This window comes from Echinops telfairi, unplaced genomic scaffold, assembly GCF_000313985.2.
Source record: "Echinops telfairi isolate 266 unplaced genomic scaffold, ASM31398v2 ScPeMD7_18;HRSCAF=68, whole genome shotgun sequence".
Lineage (NCBI taxonomy): Eukaryota > Metazoa > Chordata > Mammalia > Afrosoricida > Tenrecidae > Echinops > Echinops telfairi.
Genome location: NW_022103915.1, coordinates 75801907 through 75824978, shown reverse-complemented (window position 1 = coordinate 75824978; position 23072 = coordinate 75801907). Strand labels below are relative to the sequence as shown.

Below are 23072 nucleotides of genomic sequence, written 5' to 3'. Positions count from 1 at the left end.
TTACAGGCCAGGTCACCCTATGTGGGACATAAGTCAAAAATTGACTTGACGGCACACAATAACAAAACGTACTTTGGTAGCATTATAGATTGCAAAACTATCAGAGAGTACATTCCTGGTGTTATCATCTTTGGACCTTGCATAAATGCCTACACATGAAAAGTTTAATAAGAGATGCTGGTCCTTACAGGACTGTAAAAGCAGCCAAATTCTAAATATTTGTGGTCACTGGTGTGCCTTAGGACAAAACAAAAACAGATGGACTATATAGTCCATTACATTAAACCCAAAAAACCCACTGGCACTGAGTCAGTTCTGACTCATAACCATGCTATGCTGGGTTGCGAAGATTATAAGAGCACAACTTTTCCCCAAGAGACGGCTGGTAGGTTTGAACCACTGATTTTGTGGCTAGCAGACCAATGCCTTACCTACAGTACCACCAGGGCTCCTCTTATAGTCTCCTACCGCTTCTCTATTAGTCTGTCAGTACTTCTTTTTATATCACATTTGGTACACTTTACATTGTATAATATGTCTACAGTGTTATGCATATGAAATTATAACACTATGTAGACAGATACTCACTAGTCTGGGGTATAAAGGCTAAAAAAAAACACTAGTGGGTTCTCAGGCAAGTTTTGTTCATCATAAGTAGGCAATATTTGAGCAAATGTAGAATCCTAGTTAACTATAAAATCTTCTGCATTTGAAGAATCTATTCCATGGAATGGAAAGCAGGATAGATTGGACAAAAAAGCAGGATAGATTGGACAAAAGCAAAATTCAAGCCAAAAGACCTATTAGAAATCACTGCAGTAATCCACAAAAGATGTAATAACAATTTGAGCAGGGCTGCTAGTATTCTGCATATTTTGTTAATTCATATCAGGATCATATCTTCTAACAAAAGAGTAAGTGAATGCATAATAAAAAAATGATGTCTATAAAGAAGAGAGACGATAAAGCCAAGTAATAATGGCAGCTTTCACAGGAACAGCAATAGCATACTATCTCTATAAATTACCTATCTTGGATTATATACAAAACAATAAACTAAATTAAAAAGAAAAAGAAAAACTAACAATAACAAAGTAAAACAGAGAAAACTTCAAATTAAAACAAGTTAAAAATACTTTAAAGGTCAAAAGAGTGATTAAATGATAAGGTGTTAAAATTTTAGCTTAATTAATCCACTTTCCAATGCACTGTGGTCAGAGGGGATGAGTCTTAATCTGAGTGTATCTCCTTCCTTTTTTTTCTTAAAGTAAAATTACTTTTAAATGGGTCAAAGAGGAGGTCAAATCATTATCTTTTTTCCCCCCAATAGTTTTATTGGCATGCACAATTCAATAGAAGAGCTGTACAATATCATCACAATTTGTTTTAGAAAGTTTTCTTTAGTCTCATACTCTTCATTATTATAGATTTATCTATCCTAGATTTCATAACCAGAAAACAATTTAAGAAACTAACAATAATAAACTAAAACAGATAAAAAACCTCAATTGAAAAGAAACAGAAAACAGTAAACTATGAGAAATTCAAGTGAATCCTAAGGGAGATCAAATGATAGGATGCTAAATTTTAGCTTAACTGCATCTGCAATAATCCAGTTTTTAAGGCATTCTGCATGTTAACAAGACCATTCACATCCATGTTCCATGGTTAGAGGAGATTCACCAATGACTTAACCTATGTGCATTTCCCTTTACTTCAAAACAAACAAATCCTGAAACATCTTCAAAATAAGTCAAAAGGTGAACAAATGATAAGACACAGCACTTTGACCTAACTACTTGTGCCATAATCGAGTTTACAATGTTCTCTGACTGATAACCAGCCTAGTCACATCCTCAACTATGATCAAAGGGGATTCACCCTGAGGCTTAATCCTATTTGTAGACCCTTCAAATAGATTTTAGGCTTCCACTCATCTAAAGCCAAACCAGAAGTTTACAATTTAAGCTCTGATGCCAATCCCTCCTTTAGATTATTTACAATTCGTGGATCATACAGACTCATGTGCTTCTTCCATGTGGACTTAGTTGATGCTTCACTTAGACGGCTGCTTGTTTGAAAACAAGCTGATAAGACCCCAGACACTATTCTTTCTGATAGCCAGGCTTCATCTAGTTTGTTCACCACACTTTGTTATGGCACCCTTTAACTTAGCTGATCTTCTCAGAAGGGCGAACATCAAGCAAGGCCATGTCATTAGAACTAACAATCCATTATCTTTTAATTCAACTTTTCCACAAACTCTTTGAGGTCCCCACATGATTATTTCCAATAAATATTTTTTGAGTAAATATTTCCATCACTTTCCGAGGAAATTTGTTTAAACAAAATAAGCTGTAAATAGCAATATATTCAAATCACTAAAAAGATCATCAATTTAAATCAAAGCTATTAATGATTTGTCAGAAAAAATTTAGTCTAAAACAATTTTTTAAATGTAAGACCACTTCTAACTACTTCCTTTTAAAAATTTTTAATAAATCATTTTATTAGGGGCTCTTCCAGTTCTTAAAACAACCCATACATCAGTTGTATCAAGCACATTTATACATGTTACCATCATCATTTCCAAAACATTTTACTCCTTACTTTCAACATACCATGTTTCCCCGAAAGTAAGACATACCCCGAAAATAAGACCTACTTACAGTTTTCCCTCTCGCTGAAAGATAAGGCACCCCCCAAAAATAAGCCCACCCCCAAGCTACTGTAACTCTGGAGTCTGGACCGTATTGGGAGGTGCCACTGCACAGCTCACTGTTGGTCGCAGCGCAGGCAGAGCAGACAGGAAGTGCAAGTAAATGTACCATAAATTATGGATAAATAAATGTACCATAGATTGTTGTACATGGAAATAATGTTAGTAACAAGAAATTCTTGATACTGTAGGATTCACAGTTTGGTTATGGTTTGTGATGACAACTACTACCATACCGTATACAGGTAATAAATTTCCTATTTTGTTTTTCAACAATAAATGTGTACCGTATTCTTCTTCATGAAAAAATAAGACATCCCCTGAAAATAAGACCTAGTGCATCTTTGGGAGCAAAAACTAATATAAGACACCGTCTTATTTTCGGGAAAACGGTATCAGCTGCTGTATTGTTCATGGTTACCTGGAGGTTATATGTGGATCCTGGTGTATCATACAAATGCAGAGGTAAACGTTCAATAGATTCTAGTACAGCAATTAACTTTCGAATTAATGCAACTGCTGGTCGACTGTGAGGGGAAAAAATTATTAAAAGTTTATATAAGACATCAAATAAAAGTTCATGTAATAATTACAATAACCTATCTCAAATAGACTCTATTTTGTTGATGAATATATAGAAAAGCTTATTTTTGTCTTAAACTACTACGACACTGTGATGATTTAGTGGGTTACGCATTGGGCTGCTAACCACAAAGTCAACAGTTCAAAACCATGGGAGAGTGTCCACACTTTCTGCTCACAAAGATTTATTGCTTCAGAAACCCACAGAGGGAATCTATTCTACCCTATAAGGTCGCTATGAGTATGAATCAACTCCACGGAGGTGAGGGGTTTGTTGGTTTACAGCAATACTTTAAGGAGACAGAATGACAAAGACAGTAAGCATTTGACTAAGTGCACGGTCCACTGTTCAAATCTTCCAGCCACTTGTAGGTAGAAAGAGGCTGTCTGCTTCTGTAAAGACTGACAGCCTTGGAGGCCTATCCAGGATTACCAAACAGTGGCAGTGAGCATAAGACATGTCATTTTTCTAATGAGATCTCTGCATTAACAGCAATCAAAACAGATGTGTTTTCTAGTTTAAGCGACTTCATTATGTAAAATCTGATATAAACAAAATAATATAAACTAGTAAAGTTTCATAAATATAAGTTTTACACTTAATATTTGATACAAGAGTGAAGTACTCACTGAGTCAAGTCCATTACAACTCACAGCAGCCCTAAAGGAAAGAGAAGAACTGCCCCTGTGGGTTTTCCATAAAGATGTAAATCTTTTCCCTGAAGAATATAGTGAGGTATACTATTCCACATTATCTTGGTTAAATAATAAATTGAGATAAACTTTCTGGAAGATAATTTGATTATATCACGAATTATGAGAAATTATAACCTTTTATATAATACTACAGAAATACATTTATGTAAAGTGATGCCATTCTAGTTGTTTTTAAAGATCATTTTATTGGGGCCTCTTACAGCTCGTATAACAATCCATACATCAATTTTATCAAGCATATTTGTACATATGTTGCCATCATTATTTTATAAACATTTATTTTCTATTTGAGCCCTTGGTATCAGCTCCTTTTTGTCCTCCCTCTCTGCCCCCCACCTTCATGAACCCTTTATAAACTATTACTATTTGCATACGTTAACACTGACCACTGCCTCCCTTCCCTCACTGTTTCTGTTGTTTGTCTCCTTTGTGAGGAGGGGTGGTGGGTATGTGTTGTTTATTGCCACTGGTTTCCCCTTCCTCCCTGCCTCTACACACTACCTTCATGGTCTTGCTACTCCCATTACTGTTCCTGGGGGATTTATCGCTCCTAGATTCCCTGTGTTGAGACTCTTATCTGTACCAGTGTACATGCTCTGGTCTAGCTAGCATTTAAGGTAGAACTGGGTCATGATAGTGGAGAGGAGGAAGCACTAAGGAAGTAGAATGCTGTGTGTCTCACTGGTGCTCTACTGCACCCTGGCTAGCTTGTCCCTTCCTTGTGACCCTTCTGTGAGGGGATGTCCTCTTATCTACAAATGGGTTTTGGGTCTCTCCTCTCACCCCACTCATTCACCATCCTAGCTTTAACATTATTTGAGTAAGCAAAAAAAACTAAACTGGTCAAGATAGTAATCTTTCATTAAGTTATTATATGAGTGTTAAGTGAAAAAATATTGCTATAAAATCATAGAAACCTCTATTAAAAAACTAAAATGTCAAAATGTGAAGTTTCTGTAAGTATCGTTCATTTAGGTCTATGCACTTCTGAAGGCAACCAACATTTCCATCTATTTAGCCCTTCCCAAAGGATTCTGTGTTCGCTGATTAATATCACTTCAAAATGGCACTTTGTGTATTTGTGAGGGTAATCAAATCATGTTTCTTTTCAACAGTGTTTGAATTTTGAGAACCAAAGGAATGTGAGGAAGCATAATCAGAGCTGTAGGTAGGGTACAGAGAATACAAATTTTAACACAATTTTCTAAGAACAGCCCTTGGTCAACTGCTATCATGACAAAAAAATTAAAAACCTCAGTAAAACTTTCCTGGCCTTAAAACACTAATAGATTCACTTTTTGAATGAACTGATCTTCACACAATCATTTTGGCATTCATTGAGCTGAAAGTTTGCTGAGACCAAGAAAAGACTTGGAAATTAAAAATGACTAATTCTTGCACAACATGCTCAAAGGCCGTATCAGAGTGCGATGTGGAAACTTCGCTAGGTGAACTAAGCTCTACCTCAAGCACACTTGTAACCTGAGGACTTAAGACTGAAACCACACAGTATGTAAAGAAGCAGAAGATAGCTATACCAAGAGTACTGAACTGCTGGTAGGCAGACTAACATTTACTTACTACTGCAATGCCTCACTTGCTGTATTAAGATATATATATATATATTTTTTAAATATATATTATTCTGGCAGACCTGTGTCTGACATTGTCAGTGAACATTACTGTAAGTTGTGCTTGACTACCAATTCCCATTGTTTCTGTAAATAGCATCCAGTAAAGTAAGGATTTACTATGCAAGCCGATAATCCATGTATTGCGATTTGTAGTTAGCCTATACTTGTTCAATCTCCCTCTCTCAATAGTGTTTCAAAATTAGTACAATGGGCTAATCAATGACACTATAAACAGACGGTCCTATTGCTTCAGGGAGATGAATGATAAGATTCTGTACCATAAAATAACAAGGATGTGTCTATGTTGAACCAGAGACAAATGAAAAAATATAAATTCACTAATGGATTTTAGACTCACATTTAATCCTAGCTCCAATCTAAGAACAATTAATTCTTACAACAGGGCCTTGCTCGATATTCACCCTCATGATGGAAACATGGAAGATATGAGTGTTAAAGCAAAGTGTGATGAAATTAGATGGTACCTGGCTATCAGAAAGAATAGCAACTGGGGTCTTAAAGGCTTATTTTCAAGCAAGCAGCCATCTTAAGTGAAACGTCAACTAACCCTACATGGAAGAAGCACACCGGTATCTGTGATCCAAAGATTGTAAATGACATAATCCAAACCCAAAGGAGGGAATAGTAATAGAACTTAAATGGTGGGATTCTGCTATGCAGAAGACTATGCATGACAGTGGAAGCCCAAAATAAATTTGTAGGAGCTACCAGGGAATAAGCCTCCAGTGATTTCCCTCTAACCATAATTGAGGCATGGGAATAACCTGGTGATCAGAGTATTGGAGAGATGACTGTAGTAGATTAAAATGATAAATTTAACTTGAATTGTTAAAACCTTACCATTTAATCTACCTTTTGATACACTTTGTGCTTGATCTGGTTTTTAATATTTTCTGGATTTTTTTTCCTCCCCCATATTGGTGTTTGTATCTCTGTTGTACTGTTATTGTTGGTAACCTTCTTGACCCTCTGTTATATATTTTTCTATATTTTTTGCATATAAAAGCCAGAATAAGTGAATCTATAGAGATAATAACTAGAATAAGGGTTCCTGGGGGGGTCTGACAGAGGAGGTGAGGGCTAAGGGAGAGCTGATATAAAGGAGTTCAAGGAAGAAAATGCTTTGAAACTTAATTATGGTAGCAATTGTACAAGAGTGCTTGATTTGTTTGAAGTATGGAATGGTATGATGTCTGGATTAGCTCCTGATAAAATGGTTTGGAAAAAAACAGGAAAAAAATGCTTAACTCTGTGAAAGTCCAACTTAAATATCCTATCAATGCTAATTCAATGGTTTTCTGCTACCAGTTTCTGGACTTATCACCACAGTTTTTTCATTTTTCAAAGTTGACAATCTTTCCTCTCATCTCACCTTTGACGTATTCTTGTTCCGAACCTTCCTTAAAACAGTTGATCTAAAATTGTTAATTACTGTAAACCAGTTGCAAAGTTTCAACAATTACAGAAGATGTCCACTTCAGTTGTGTTTAAAATGTCAAATTAGCCTTGAATTCAAATCATAAAATTATCTTTTTTTTCCTTTTTCTTAAAGGTATACCAAAGGAATTCAGACAAATGTGTTACTTTAAGGGAATTTCTCTGTAGCCATCCACTGATCACAGTGACATAATTAAACACATTCTGCCTGTAATAAACTCATGTATGTATGAACTAGATAGAATCCTATTAGCAATACTTCTAGACTTACCTTTGTATGCATGAAAAGTATAATATGCACTCAGCACAATGTGATTTATTTATTTATTTTCACAATGTGATTTTAAATGACTCAAATTAAGTATCATTTATTATGAAGAATCAAAGGTTGACAAAGCAGTCTGAGGAAACCAAACCAACCCATGACTCAGCATCTCAATGATGAACTAGTGTATCAATGCTCAATCTCTATCTATCTAGAGCCCACCTGCTTGTCTGCTTCCCTAAATATTTTAGGAATCCACCACCCGTGTAGCATTTCAACTGGAAATATTTTCAGTTTGCATAAGAAAAAAGTATTCTCAAGAAAGAACCCCAGTATTATCAGTATAATTAATATTATAAATAATCAAATCACTATTTAATGTCAGCAATCATTTTTCAAATTTCTGATTGTCTCTTCAAGAAATATAATTTAAATTTTGATCAGCTGTATTTATATCTAACACGCAATTTAAACTTATTTTATTCCATTTGATTAAGGAAATACTTATCAAATATCACCTCTTATTAAAAACTGTGTTATTTTTCATTGAACAAGTTTCAATTGTGTGTATAAACATTATATTAGTCCCAATTTTAGGACATAAACTCTGGAAAAACTTCAAATATTAAGATAAACAAACATGAAATTTTACCTTTCATCATCTTCATTTTCACTAAAAGCTGTTTTGAAAACATTTATTCTTTCTACTAATTGACTACAGTCTTGTTTCATATCTAAATCCATGCTCTAAAATAAAAAGGGTAGAAAATACAGAAAACCTTTAAAACAGAAATTTATGAAAAATTCATGCAGAAATGAATAACTTCAAAAATTAAAACCTATATAGAATCATTATTTCAAGTAAAATATCATTTTGTTGTATCACCAAATGCATTAGCTAGCACAGACTTCTTTTTCCTTCAAAATGTAGTGTGAGAAGTGATTTCAAATAATATTAGCATTTTCTGGTTTAGTAGTACATCTGACGGAAGGGACTTTAATTAGTAGAAAAATTAGCTACAAAGATAACATTTAATGTAAACTAAATTGAAGAGAAATATAAGGCTATTAACAAACACAATTGTTAAGTACTCATAAACTTCCTAAACTACCAATGTCCATAAATTAATTTTATGATATATAATTTAGGTACTTAAGAAGGCAGATCTATAATATTAATTCCTTTTACATAGCTTATAGAGAAATCCGCAATGAAAAAATAACATCAAAACTTAAAAGTGGGTGTTTTACTTAACAAAACCTTGACCAGATTACAACTGAGGAACTTCAAAACCAAGATTCAACTCATTAATTCTAGCTAATGATACAACTCAAAGGAAAGGTTAAAGAAATAAATATTAATATTTATTACTCAGCCTTTTAATATTTCTGACAAAACATTCTAAAAGTCCCCCTGCTATAAGTAATCTTCAAAAGCACACTTTTCCTACTACTTAACAAACTTACATTGTTTAAAACAGTAAGAAGAGCTTGGACCAAGCCACTACTGCACATTTCATATGGTGAAATTGTGTTTTCATCCTTCAAAAGTACTATCAGGTTTTCTAATGCAGTCTTCATTAAATCTCTCCAAGTGTTCTCACCCTCAATACACTAAAAGAGTGGGGGGGGGGAATTAATGAAGACAACAAAAAAATAATTTCTCAAAATAATTTACACCTTTAAGATGATTCATTGCAAAAACAAGTTAGATTGTACACAACATTAACAAGTCAAATAATTAGGGCAAATTTTCTCCACCAGGCAACAGCAAACTTACGTGAAGGGTCAGAAAGTAACTATTTTAGCAACTATTGGGAAACAACCCATACAGGCCATATAGTCTCATAACTATAGTACCCAAACCACCACAATCAATATATAAATGATTCTGTGTTCCAGGAAAACTTCATTTATGGACACTTAAGTTTTATTTTCATAACGTTTATGTGCCACAAAAGTGTTTCTTTTCATTTCTTTTCAACCATGTAAAGATATAAAAACTTTCTGAGTGCATGATACCATACAAAATAGGAAGGAGGCCTGATTGTGCCATGCACAGTATTCTGCCAACCTGATTAATCACCACAATATAAACCAGAATCACAGTTCTGGAAAGTCTCAAAATTTGAACATACTTGTCTATTTGTATGAAGCTCCCAAGATGACTCTAACTGAGTTGCTATATTCCTGAGAGTTACCACTACTCCACGAGGCATGCTTTCAACGGCTTTAAAGTGGTCATCATATAAATCACGAGCCATCGTTCGTACCTATCAAAATTGAAAAAAGGGGGAAATTTTTACTATAATAATTTAAACAAATATCCCATTACAAGTATGTAGCGACTTGTAGAATTAAAATATTTGTGCCATAAGGAATCCAGATCAGACAAACTGCTCAGGAATAGAAATGAGAGCAGCAATACCAAGAGGGTGGGGAGGTTGGGAGAGGAGGGAAGAAACTGTCGGGGAAGGGAAACTGTTCAATCTAAGGTAAGAAGTTAAGCTTGGGCACGCCTGATTAGAACACGCGGGAGAAACGAAGAGGGGTGGAGAGTGGGGGGAACACATCCTGGCTCACGAAGCCCCGAGGACGATACTCCTGCTCAGAGCAGACAATGCACAGAGAGGCTCATAGGGCTGGCCCACCACGAGAAAACAGCCCTCAATGAACCATAGTGCTACGGGGACAACACTGGGAACACAGTGCAGGGTTTGTGCCCAATTTGACCCCATCACACTGGGGAGAGTCTGAGGTTTTAAAGGCCTGAAGGTAAACAAGCTCTCATCTAGCTCAGAAGCAACAAAGCACAAATGGAAGAAGCACACCAGCCAATGTCATCATGAGGTGTCGATGGGATCAGGTACAAAACGGGGTGGGGGGCGGGGAGGCACACTAAGCAGAGACCCAAGCCCATCTGTAGACAATTGGACATCCCTTACAGAAGGGTCACAAAGAAGAGATCAGCCGGCCAGCCATCAGTGCAGTATAGCACTGGTGAAACATACAACTTTCCTCTAGTTCTTCAATGCATCCTTTGCCACACTATCATCACCTCAGTTCTACCATACAAATCGGAATAGACCAGAACATGCACAATGCTACAGATAAGAGCCCACAACAAAGGGAATCCAGGATAGATAAATCCCTGAGGATCAACTATGAAAATAGAAACACCAGGAGCATAAGGGGAAGGTGGGGGTTGAAAGGGGGAATCAATCACAAGGACCGACATATAAAACCCCCACTAGGGGGATGAACAAACTATAATTTACCAAGGCTTTATGAGGGAGGAAGGGGGGGGGGATGAGGAGCTGATATCAAGGGCTCAAGTAGAAAGAAAATGCTTTGAAAATGATGATGGCAACATATGTACACATGTGCTTGACACAATGGATGAATTTATGGATTGTGATAAGAGATTTAAGAGCCCCCAATAAAAGTATTTAATAATAATTTTTAAAGGTATGAAATTAATAATAATTTAAATTTATCAAGGGTGGGAGGGAGGTTAAAAAGAGGAGCTGATACCAAGGGCTCAAATAGAATGTAAATTTTAGAAAATACTGATGGCAACATATGTACACGTATGCTTGATACAACTGATGCATGGATTTTTATAAGAGCCCCTAATAAAATGATCTAAAAAAAACCCCAGAAAAATGTTTGTGCCATATAAACTTTCAAAAAAAGTTAACTACTCCCATGCCAGTAAGTCAAAATTCTGTTTTAAAAGTCTCTTAGTAGATTGGAACAGCATATTAATAAAAATAAATATAAAGTTCTCATTTGCCCCTAAACTTTATATTAATATAGAAAATAGGAGTTTGCTTGAACTAAATAAAATTTACACCACCTGTAAAACAATTAACTATTGTTCTTTCCAGAAAAATAACCTGTTTGAGTAAGCCAATTGGGAAATGCAAATAAACAAAAACAATTAAACCACTTATAATCCCATTAACAAAAGCCAACCCTTTGAAAATTCTAAGTAAAACTTAGCTTTTATGTTCTACTTGTAACTTCATAGATAATGTATATGACACAAATATCTATATATTTCACCATAAGAAGGCATGAATGTATTTTTGTATTTAGACACTGATTGCTTTTGATTCAAATGAAAATAATAAGGGAAACAACCCATACATCCCCTAGGCTTGAAGCTGATGAAATTTGATACACAGCACACTCTTGAAAATCTAAGTTTACCTACTGAATGGTGGCCCAGGACTACCATATACTTACTATTTTAATGCCTTTCTTGTTTTATTAATATATCTATTAAGCTAGTAGGCTTGATTCAGTCACTGTCAATGAATATTACTGAAAAGTTTTGCCTTATTGTTAAACCCTACTGTTTGTGTAAAATAGTATCCGGTCAATTAAGAGTTTATCCAGTCAATTAAAAGCTTAACAAGTCAGTAATTCATGTACTGCGGTTCAGAGCCAGTTTATACTTATATAATCTCCTTTTATAAACTGTGTTTTAAATTCTACACCATTAGTTAAATTAAAGACAGTATAAATAGGGTTACCTTTTGCCCTAAAGATGATTGATAACATTCTCTAACAAAATGACACTGATGTCTCTAAGATGAACCAAAGACATATATAAGCCATAGATATGTGAATGAATTTGGGGCTCGCACTTTAATTCTAGCCCTCATCTAATAAAAATTAGATCTATGACACAGCCCAGCATGTTACTTGCCCTCATAGAGAGATCACTGAAGATTAGGATGCAATTGTAAAGTGTGATGAACAAAGTAGATGGTGTCTGGCTATCAGAGAATCGGTCTGGGATCTTAAAGGACTGTTTTCAAACAAGCAGCCACCTAAGTAAGATGTCAACTAAGTCCACATAGAAGAAGCACACCAGCCTGTGCTCCATGGATTGTAAATATTATAATCCAAATCTGAAGGAAGGAAAAAGTTCAGAGATTAAACTGTAAGCCCTACTTTGGAGAAGGCTATGAATGGCAGTGGAAGCTCAAAATCAATTTGCTGGGCCCACACATGGATGAAGCCTGCAGGTGAATCCCCTCTGACAATAGTTAAGGAATATGAATAGCCTTGTTATCAGACAGTCTTGTAGAGACAATTATAGTACATAGTTAGGTGAAAATGTATTAACTTATTTGATCTCCCATTTCACCTATGACCCATTTTAAAGTGGTTCTAATTTTTAATGTTTTCTGCTTTCTTTTAGAATAAAATTATTCTGTACCATATTTCGGTATTGTTTTTAGCTTTCTTGTTTCTTTGTATTTGTATATTTTTTGATACATGTAATCCAGGATGGGTGAATCTATAAAGCCAGTAAGTGAATTAATGGTTTCTTTGGGGTACGGCAGGAGAGGTTGAGGGAAATGGGGAATTAATAATGAGTGCAAAAAAGCAGAAAATATTCTAAAATTGATTGTGGTAATGACTGTACAACTCTTCTTATATGACCAAAGCATTGAATTCCATGATATATGGATTATGTCCCAACAACGTGTCTCAAAAAAAAATTCTTAGTGAATAATCATTTAGTCCCTAAGGAACTTAATAAAACCTATTCTACTCCACTTGATTATGCTTTTAAGAAATAAAAGGGGGCTCTCGCGTCCTCGCTTCCGAGACAACAAACAAAAGGCGAAACAACAGCCCTGCCAAGAAAGGTTGTGGCCATGTGCAGCCCATTTGCTGCACAAACTGCGCCCGCTGCGTGCCCAAAAACAAGGCCTTTAAGAAGTTTGTCATAAGAAACCTAGTGGAGGCCGCAGCCGTCGGTGACATTTCCGAAGCGAGGGTCTACGGCGTATATGTGCTTCCCAAGCTGTACGTGAAGCTGCATGACTGTGTGAGCTGTGCCATTCACAGCAAAATGGTTAGGAACCGGTCACGTGAAGCCCGGTAGGACCGAACCCCCCCACCTCATTTTAGACCTGCAGGTGCTGCCCCATGACCTCCTCCAAAGCCTATGTAAAGATTAGAAGCTGAAGAAAAACAAACCTGAAAGGAAATAAAATGGAAATTGTTCATGGCCAAAAAAAATAGAACTAAAAGGAAGTTCTGGATATTAACCTTGAAGAAATATTTTCCTTAAAACATAAATACAATTACAAATAATAGTTAAAATAATTTTACCAAAAATATTTATAGATACTTTACCTAAAATTACTACATTTTGACAGGTACTGCTTTCATACACAAGAGTCACTTGATTACTGAGTTGCTATCAATTTCAGTTAAAAAAATTAAATCGATTATGTTCCCTCTCGACAAACTGAATATGACTGGTGTAAGTTACTTCATTGTCTTTTATACTTATATTTAATTTATACTTTTATATTTAATTTGTTGCCTATGATTTAACCTACAGTTGGTTGCTTAATATGACATACTGCAAGAAATTTCTAAATAGCTTAGTGATAGCTTTATTAATAATTGCTTAATCAAACTCTACTTAACAAATATGCTCAGCTGATCTATTTCTTTCTCAAATGCTTATAATAAGTCCCGGATAAAAAATCTGTGGCTCCCCCAAAGAATAGAATACAGAGGACCGCAATGAAGATATAGCTCAGGGAGAGTGGCGAGTCTGTCCAGACAACTTAGGTGCAAACTAAGAGAAAGAGAAAACACCTCACCATGACCCGCCAAGCCCTGGGGATGACATCCCTGGTCAGAGTAGCCAATGCACAGAGAGGACCATAGGGCCTCAAGACATGGCCTTCCCTCACTGATCCACAGCACTAAGGGGGGCAACAATGGAAACACTGTGCAAAAAGCCAGCCCAGTCTGCCACACGCACAGTGGGGCGAAACGCTAAGGGAGTGCAACAGGGCAGCCAGGGGAGCAAAGCAACCAATTCCCCAAAGGAATTCTGAAAATAGACTTTTAACTCAGGGGACAAGGCTTGGCACCTCATCAAATCCAATCAGAAAATACTCATTTTAGGGTCAGCAGGCAGACCTGGAACTATCTATTAGGGTTTTTTTTGTTTTTTATTACACCCTATGTATATCTATATAAGATGGGCAGGACAAACAATCCCAAGGAGAAAACAACCGGCAGTCCTGGGAGGACATGGGAGAGGGGGCGGGGAGGGGGAGGAGGGAGTCAACAAACTCAGGGATAAAGGAACAACAGAGATCTAAAAGGATGGCAAGGAGGCCTGGTGGGGCTTGATCAAGTGCAACATATCTAGGATGAGTTACTGAGAGTCGAATAGAGGGTTGAGCACAACACTGGGACAAGAGGAAGGTGAAAAGAAATAGAAAAAAGAAGTAGAAAGCAAAAGCTATTTATAGATGTATAGCTATAGGTATGTATATATTTAATATATTAATTTATAATGAAAGGGATAGAGGCCAATGCACATGCATTTATATGTTAAAGTATTAAGAAAGCAGACAGACTTTGGGCCTCTACTCAAGGCCTCCCTAAACACAAGAAAACTTTGTTCTAATAATCTGGCACTCTCTGATACTCTCCTTCCTGACATGATCACTGAAGACAAAAATGGGTGTATAAGCAAATGTGTTGAAGAAAGCAGATGGTGCCCGACTACCAAAAGATGTAGCATCTGGGGTCTTAAAGGCTTGAAGTTAAACAAGCAGCCCTCTAGCAGGGAAGTAAAGCAGCCAACATGGAAGAAGCACACCAGCCTGTGTGATCATGAGATGTCAACAGAATCAGGTATTGGATATCAAAAGATCCAAAACAAACAATTATATTGATGTGAATGAGAGGGGTTGGCATGGAGAGCCAAAGGCCGTCTCTAGACAATTGGACATCCACCCACAGAAGGGTTACATGGAAGGGTACAGTATAGCACCGAGCGAAACACCTATCATTCCTCTAGTTCCTGAACGCTGCCTCACCCCACCACTACCTGACCCGGTCCTACCTTACAAATCTGGCTAGACCGGAGTACAAACATTGGTAAAGATAAGAGCTCTCGACACATGTAATTCAGGATAGATAAAACCCTCAGGAAGAGTAGTGGGAGTAGCGATATAATGAGAGTAGGGGGATGGTGGGAGGGGAGGCAAGGGGGAGAAAGGGGAACCCATCACAAGGTTGGATATATAGCCCACACCTCCAGGGGGCAGAATAACACAAATGTGGGTGAAGGGAGACAATGGACAGTGTAAATAACAACAATAATATATAATTGATCAAGGATTCACAAGGATAGGAGAGTAGTGGATGGAGGGAGGGGTAAAAAAAGAGGTGATACCAAGGACTCAAATAGAAAGAAAATGTTTTGGAAATGTTGATGGCAACATATGTACAATTGTGCTTAATACAATTGAATTATGGATTGTCATATGATTTGTAAGAGTGCACCAATAAAATGATCAATTTTAAATAAATAAAAGAAAATCAAGCAAAAAAAAAAATCTCTGGCTTCACATACTTTTTAAACACAACCAGGAACAATAATGAAAACGTGTCATTTACATTAAAAAAAAAATGAAATCAATTTTGTTTCCCAAGGACGAGCATTGGAAATATCTTTGTGAGTACCCAGCATACATATTAACAACTAGAAATAAAGATATACATACTTACATCAAAAAATAGTATTCAAAATAAAATTTAGTATTCCAAATAGAATCAATTATTACCACTTTTAAAGTTAAAGTCATAAAGATCATAAGAAACCTTCCTTAATCATACACACCTAAAAAACATTATTCACATAGTGTATTAGAAATACTATTTGCCATGAGGAAACGCTAACTTTATGAGATTATTTTTCATATAATGAAATAGTATATAAGAACTGCCATAAATCAATAGACACATACATAACTGGTAGATGGAACTTACAATTAGTATGGTGCTTATGAAGTGAGGCTAATCTTTTTCAAACAGCATTTTTATCTAAGATGTTTTTAAAACCAAGCATCAACATAATCTGAATCTAAAACAAAGGGTTGAATTTTCTGTTCACTAAGTAGTAGTCATTAGAAGACTGTAAATTATAATGATGCATTTTCAATTGTATTTATCATTTGAAAAATTACCACTAATAATAATTTCAGTGTGAGTGTAAGTTGGGGATGTTAATAACTCAAATAATTTAAAATTATCATATCCATCTTGTGTTACTGTTACCTTTTGCTTTGTTTTTTCTAACTTAGATTTCAGCTTTCTGCCTCGTTTGCCAGTCCAGCCAGTTACAAATTCTGAACCTTAAAGAAACAAAAAAAACCCATGTACTTCATAAAGCATATTTTATTAATTTAGCACACACATTTCTTACCTACTAAATCTATATACTTACCCAGAGAAGTTTCTGCAGTAAATGAATGTTTAGTTCCTCTATTGGATTCAAATACAAAACCAGGTAGATCTTCTTTTAATATTGTAGCTTGCTGACCATCAGAATTATGAATAGCAATTTCTCCTTCTTTCAAACATGTTAGTGACCAGTTGCCAACCGTAAGTTTGGTGGGTCCTGGTGCTGAGAGGATAGGTTGACTTGAAGTAGATGGCTTTACTTGGCCTCGTGCTCTCTGTAATTTCTCTAGGAATTCACTTCTGCTTTCTATAAAGATAAAATGTTTGGTGTTACAAAACCCTCATGCCTTTCAAACACTGCATGTCTCAAAAACAAAGGAAATTAGCTACTCAAATACCAATTTTATAAAACAAAAAATTAATGAGTTTAGTTCTTGGGTATCCTCCAACCAATTGGATCTACATAGTTTTAAGCATAAAGCGATCCTACTGGAATACTTTTTTAAAGTATGAGGATTTAGGGGAAAGAATCTGAGACAGCAACACACACACACACACACACACACACACAACAAAAAGCAGCTTTCCCTAGAGGGTTGGAGAGATGAAAAATAGATGCAGCTGAGCCCAAAATACAGCACTATGTAACACTGGCTTCTTGTCTCAGAATAAAAGAGCATTTGTGAAACATTTTCATGATGCTTTATAATATTTCTTATTGTAAACAAATTGGTCATCTAATCATCAAACATACATATTTATATGACAAGAGTAAATGTATGAGTAGAAAAACACGACAGCAATTGTAGAAACAAGTGAAATTTTAATTGAAACAAAGCATTACCAGAACTATCTGATCCACCTTCAGGACTACCACTTGAATACATGGTGGCAAGTTTTCCATCCAAGATAAATCGGAACCATCCGTTACTGCCATTGGACAGCTCCAAGGCTGCGGCATCACTCCAGATGTATAAGCAGTCCCTTCCCCTAATGACTGACCAGTCTCTCCAGTGATACGGTTTTCCTTGCTGCAGTTCTTTAGCATCTTCCTGGGGCTCATCTTCCTAAATGTACGAAATTACTTAATGACATAAGGGAAATAATTTCTACTTCAAAACATGATCATGAATCAAACTATAAAAATAAAACTAACTCCCTAAACATAATACTTAATTTCATATAATTTAATATGCATTCTAATTATGTAAACAAAAGCACACAAATGAATCCCTTTAAAAAGTTAAGGAATTCATGTAAGTAATGTTTTTTGCCAGATAGAGTGGCAAGAAGACAAACAGATTAGTTCCATTCATACACTTAAATTTGAGTCTTTTTTAGTTATACATGAGGAGGCTTCCAAAAAGTTCATGGAAATTCCAATTTCTTTTAATACAATATTTTCACAAACTTTTTTGGGCATATATGGTATGGGTCAAGGTTTATTTATTCGCATGTTATCCAATTGTTCAAGCATTACTTTTAAAAAAGATCTTTCTTTCCTGAACACACTGTCTTAGCAATTTTATACTGATAAAACCAATTGGGGGTTATATCTTTGTATCACACCTTTTTTAATAATACATCTTGAAATTTGGCAGAGTACATTCTGTTCCACTAAACTATGTGTCTACGTTTCTGCCAATGCCCTACTCCACTATGTGAACTATTGTAGCTTTCTGAGAAGCCTTAAAATCTTGATATATTTCTTTCGAATGAGTTCCTTTTCAAGGTTGTTTTGGCTCACTCTACTCTAGGTACTTTTCATTTCAAATTAAATGTTCAGATGCTTATAAAAGTCCACAAAAGAGATTGGTGGCATTTTGGTTGAGATTTCTGTAACATTATTTCTGTAACATAGTTAAAAATTCACCCTATGAAGGAAAACATCAGTGTGAGACATGAAAAAAACAATAATTAAAAAAAAAAAATAAAACAATTTATAAATCAAAAAGGATTCATGAGGGAGGGGTTTGGGGAGGAAGGGTGAAAAATGAGCTGATTTCAAGGGCTCAAGTAGAAAGAAAAACGTTTTGAAAACGATGATGACGACAAATGAACAAATGTGCCTGACACAATGGATGTATGTATGGATTGTGATAAGAGTTGTACAGCCCCCAATAAAATCATTTTTAAATAAATAAATAAATTTATAGACTAAGGCAAGAATCATTAATGAATACTGAAAAATGGGTGAGAATTTAAAATAGACATATTTACATAGGTTAAAGTCATCCTGAAAAAATTACATATTAATTACAAAAAGGGGAAAAGAATAACTTTAGAGCTACCAAAAAGTTAGCAGCAACAACCTTAGACAAGTGATCAAGTTCCTAACATAAGCAACAAAGCAGACAACATGTGCCACACAGGCATATGATGCGACAGAGGACACAGCAGTACCTCTGTGATGTCTCTGCCAAAAACACAAGTGTTCACCTGAACCGAATCATGAGGACACATGACACAAACACAAATTGTGGGTCAATGGCCAAACAACTCCTCTTTAAAAATGCCTAGACTAAGAGAAACAGAGAACGGCTAAAAGAACTGCTACAACTTCTCAGGAACATGACAACTAAATAAAATTGAAATTTGAAAGAAGCCCAATTCCCGACTCCAAAGCAATTCAGATCACGTACTTTTTCTGGTTTTGACTCCTCTTCATTTTCATCATCCGAGGAAGGACCCGCCAAAGTTGATACTTTACTAATTACACCAAGTCTAGCTAGCTGATCCAAAAATATATCACCACCTTTATCTACTAAATCTCTTATGATCTGCAAAGCTAGCAAGTGTCCGTCGTCATCATCCTGAGGAAAGGAACAAGAACGTAAGTGGCCGAAAGGACACTAACAAGTGTACACGTCAGAGCACACAAATGTAACAACTTCCCAGACAAACGATTTGCTAAAATCGTACAAATGTAATTACTTTACCATGCAAGACAAAGTCCAGTGTAAAGAAAGGTCAGACACTCACTTCTTGATCAAGAACAGTCGCAGTGATTTCCACTAGTATAGTGGGCAAATTGTGACCAACATCAGAATCACAAACTTCTTTTAGCAGTGCTTCAGAGCAAAAATGAATCATTTTTCGAATTAGAGCAAGACTTGCTTTCCTTAAGAAGTAAAACAATAAAGTTAATAAATAAATGGAAATATATGAAAATAATTCAAAATGCAACTACACATAAAGGAAAATTAAAATAGTCAATGCTACCTTTCATATACTCTGCTGAAGAAAACCATATATACTCAAGCATAAGCTGACTGGAATATGAGCCGAGGCACCTAATTTTACCACAAAAACTGCTGAAAACTTGGCTTATACATGAGGATATACGGCACATAGAAATTAAGTCAATATCAGCACTAAGTTCATGTGTAACCTTTTTTTGGGTCATTTTATCTATTTCCTATTACTACTTTCCTAATTTTCTTCCATGTGTTAGTCTCCCTTACATTCAACCAGTACAAACGATAACCTACCCTGACATTAGAAAATCAAATGAACCACAATAAAATGGTATACAATTTGAATAACCTGAAATTTCCTATAACCCCACTATTTTTAAAAATCATTTTATTGGGGGCTCGTACAACTCTTAACACAACATACACTCATTGTGTCAAGCACATTTGTACATTTGTTGCCACCATCAATCTCAAAACATTTGCTTTCTAACCCCACATTTTATTTTATTATTATTTTTTAATCATTTTATTAGGGGCTCATACAACTCTTATCACAATCCATACATACATCAATTGTGTAAAGCGCAGTTGTACATTCATTGCCCTCATCATTCTCAAAACATTTGCTCTCCACTTAAACCCCCAACATTAGGTCCTCATTTTTCCCCTCCCTCCCCGCTCCCCTTTCCCTCCTGAACCCTTGATAATTTATAAATTATTATTTTGTCATATCTTGCCCTGTCCGACGTCTCTCTTCACACACTTTTCGGTTGTCCGTCCCCCAGGGAGGAGGTCACATATAGTTCCTTGTAATCAGTTCCCTCTTTTCCAACCCACTCTCCCTCTACCCTCCCAGTATCGCCACTCACACCACTGGGCCTGTAGGGATCATCCGCCCTGCTAACCCCATATTTTAAATACTAACCTAAAACAACTTATTTAGCCTACTACTCACTTTCAGGGAAAAAAAATTACTCAGCGCCCCCAGCAATGAAGTGTTGGTATCTGCTTTTGCAGACCCCCTGGGGAGGAGTATGGTTTGCTTTTGGAAACGCTGGCTTATATGTAAACTAAATTTTAATTTAGTCTTTTTATTCCTTTTCAGGTTTAAAATCTGTATTCACTCTACCAATATTTTCATATGAAAATTAGCAGTTCTAGTAATCCCAAAATATTCTTGCTGCTAACAACTTAGCGAGCCTTCTTGGCCTTCTATTCACCCATAGCTTTGCTTAGAACATAAAAGACATTTAATGGAAATGACTCAAAGAAACTTCATAACAAGCAATTGGTTCTCTTAAAATAAATATGCACATATTTAAATTATAATAGTTAAGGGAAGGCTGATCTACAACAGAGTGAATAACTGATTCAACTGAAAAGTATTATCTACATCCAATTTATTAGATGCTCAGAAGATAGCAGTGCTGTACCCTTGGGGTAATTTCCAGAATCCAAATTTGATAGTAACATCAAAGATGGGTGATTTGATATATATAGATAAAGATATAGATATCAGACTCCACAACCCTGAGACAAGAACTAAATAGTGCCTGGCTATTACAACATCAGGAAATCAGAAAGGTCCTGGACAGAATAGGAGAAAAATATGGAACAAAACCCTAAATCACTAAAGAGACTAGGCTTACTGGCCCTAAGTCACTGTTCAAATCCAGAACTGAAATCACATGTGTTAGAATAACTAACCACTTATGATCAAATGAGCAACATCTATCTAAGCATAAAGTACAGAGGGTTAGGAAAGAAGGAAGGATGGAAATAAAAACAGGGTGGAAGTAGTATACATGCTGGAACACAGAGGTGATTGCACTGGATGAGTTGAAACAAAATGTCTATGAACTGTTCAGTATGAAACTGATAACATGGTCTGAAAACCTTCATCCAACTTTTTTTAAGCACAAAAAGAAAATGGGGTAGGGGCGGGAAAACTACCCTACTAAGATTAGTTCTTTCCAGTTTTTGTTAATGGTTATATAGCTATAAAATCATTGTTTACATATAACAGTTTTATATCTTAATTTATTTCAATTAACAGCATATGACTGCTTAACTTATCAGAGCTCTTACTAGAAACCAAAGACTTTTTTGTAATAAGATTCTGTAAAGATCATGCCTCAAGTAATCCATATAACCACCTATATGATGTTTTATCATCTCAGTTTTACAGGTGAAGAAACTCACAGCCAGAAAGGTAACTCTTTAAAAAATTTAAACTTATTATGGACTGCAACTCTGATAGTGACCCTTTGCTGGACTTCCAACACTAAATTTCAAGGGCGCAGGAAACTCTATCTTTTTCCTTTGAAGCACCTGGTGTTTGAACTGCCAACCTTGCAATTAGCAACCTAATGCTTAACTTGCAGCTCCAACAGGGCTCTTTACTAATGTTACAGAGCTAATAAATTTATATCATAACCCTAAACTCAAATTTATATAACCATTATTATTATTGATCATATTCATAATATAAAGGTTCCTACTTGAATATTAAATTTAAGTAACAGGCTTTGTAGAAATAGTTTTGAATATACCACTACTTGACTATATACCAGAAGTAAATCTATACTGGCAAAATGGTTCCTAAATAGCTTTAAGCAGTTTGAATTACCAGATACATAAACACTATTCCACTACAATTATCATTACTCTTTTTTACTTTCTTACATGTTAATGACTGAAAATGACATCATGTCTAATTTGTCAATGTTCTGATGTTACTAGTAAGGGAATACAATTTATTTTGTTTCCGTGGGTTACTGTCATTGCCTAATCTACTTAAATACGGTCTGAAAACAACATTTTTTTTTTCAGGACCAATAACATTAACTTTGTTATACATAAAATCACCATTCTCAAAACTCAATGCTAGAGGCAATGCTGACTCATAGTGACCCTATTGGCCCTGTGTGCTTCTGAGACTGTGGTTCTTCACAGGAGTGAAGAGCCTCCCCTTTCTCCAGCAGAGCAGCTCGTGGTTTCAGACTGTTCGTCTTGTGGACCTCAGTCCAACAAGTAATCACTACACCACCTTCGCTCCTCTTAGTCATTGCCTATTCAATGGCAACTAACAATAGGCTTGGAAAAGTAAGCAGCTTGCTGCTAAAAATGTAAAAGGGGTTCTGGAGGTGCAGCGATTAAGTGCTCGATTTTAACACACCAGCCTCTCCTTGGGAGAAAAATGTGGCACTCGGTGTAAAGATAGAACCTTTGGTACCCTAAGGGTAAGGTGACCA

The 23072-nt window shown here is 35.8% G+C and overlaps 1 protein-coding gene and 1 pseudogene across 6 annotated transcripts in view; one reads left to right on the top strand and one right to left on the bottom strand.

Moving 5' to 3' along the window:
- Positions 1-23072, bottom strand: part of HECTD1 (HECT domain E3 ubiquitin protein ligase 1) — a 100957-nt gene that overhangs the window by 35968 nt on the left and 41917 nt on the right. For all 6 annotated transcript variants that reach the window (XM_004698519.4, XM_045287861.1, XM_045287858.1 and 3 more), the window contains exons 11-19: positions 19604-19742; positions 19264-19434; positions 17466-17688; positions 16665-16928; positions 16496-16572; positions 9514-9648; positions 8843-8989; positions 8028-8122; positions 3141-3246 (exon numbers count right to left, since the gene is read on the bottom strand). In XM_004698519.4, the coding sequence (XP_004698576.1) occupies positions 3141-3246; positions 8028-8122; positions 8843-8989; positions 9514-9648; positions 16496-16572; positions 16665-16928; positions 17466-17688; positions 19264-19434; positions 19604-19742 (1357 nt within the window). The remainder of the gene's footprint in view (positions 1-3140; positions 3247-8027; positions 8123-8842; positions 8990-9513; positions 9649-16495; positions 16573-16664; positions 16929-17465; positions 17689-19263; positions 19435-19603; positions 19743-23072) is intronic.
- On the top strand, positions 11041-13405 carry LOC105979971 (annotated as a pseudogene).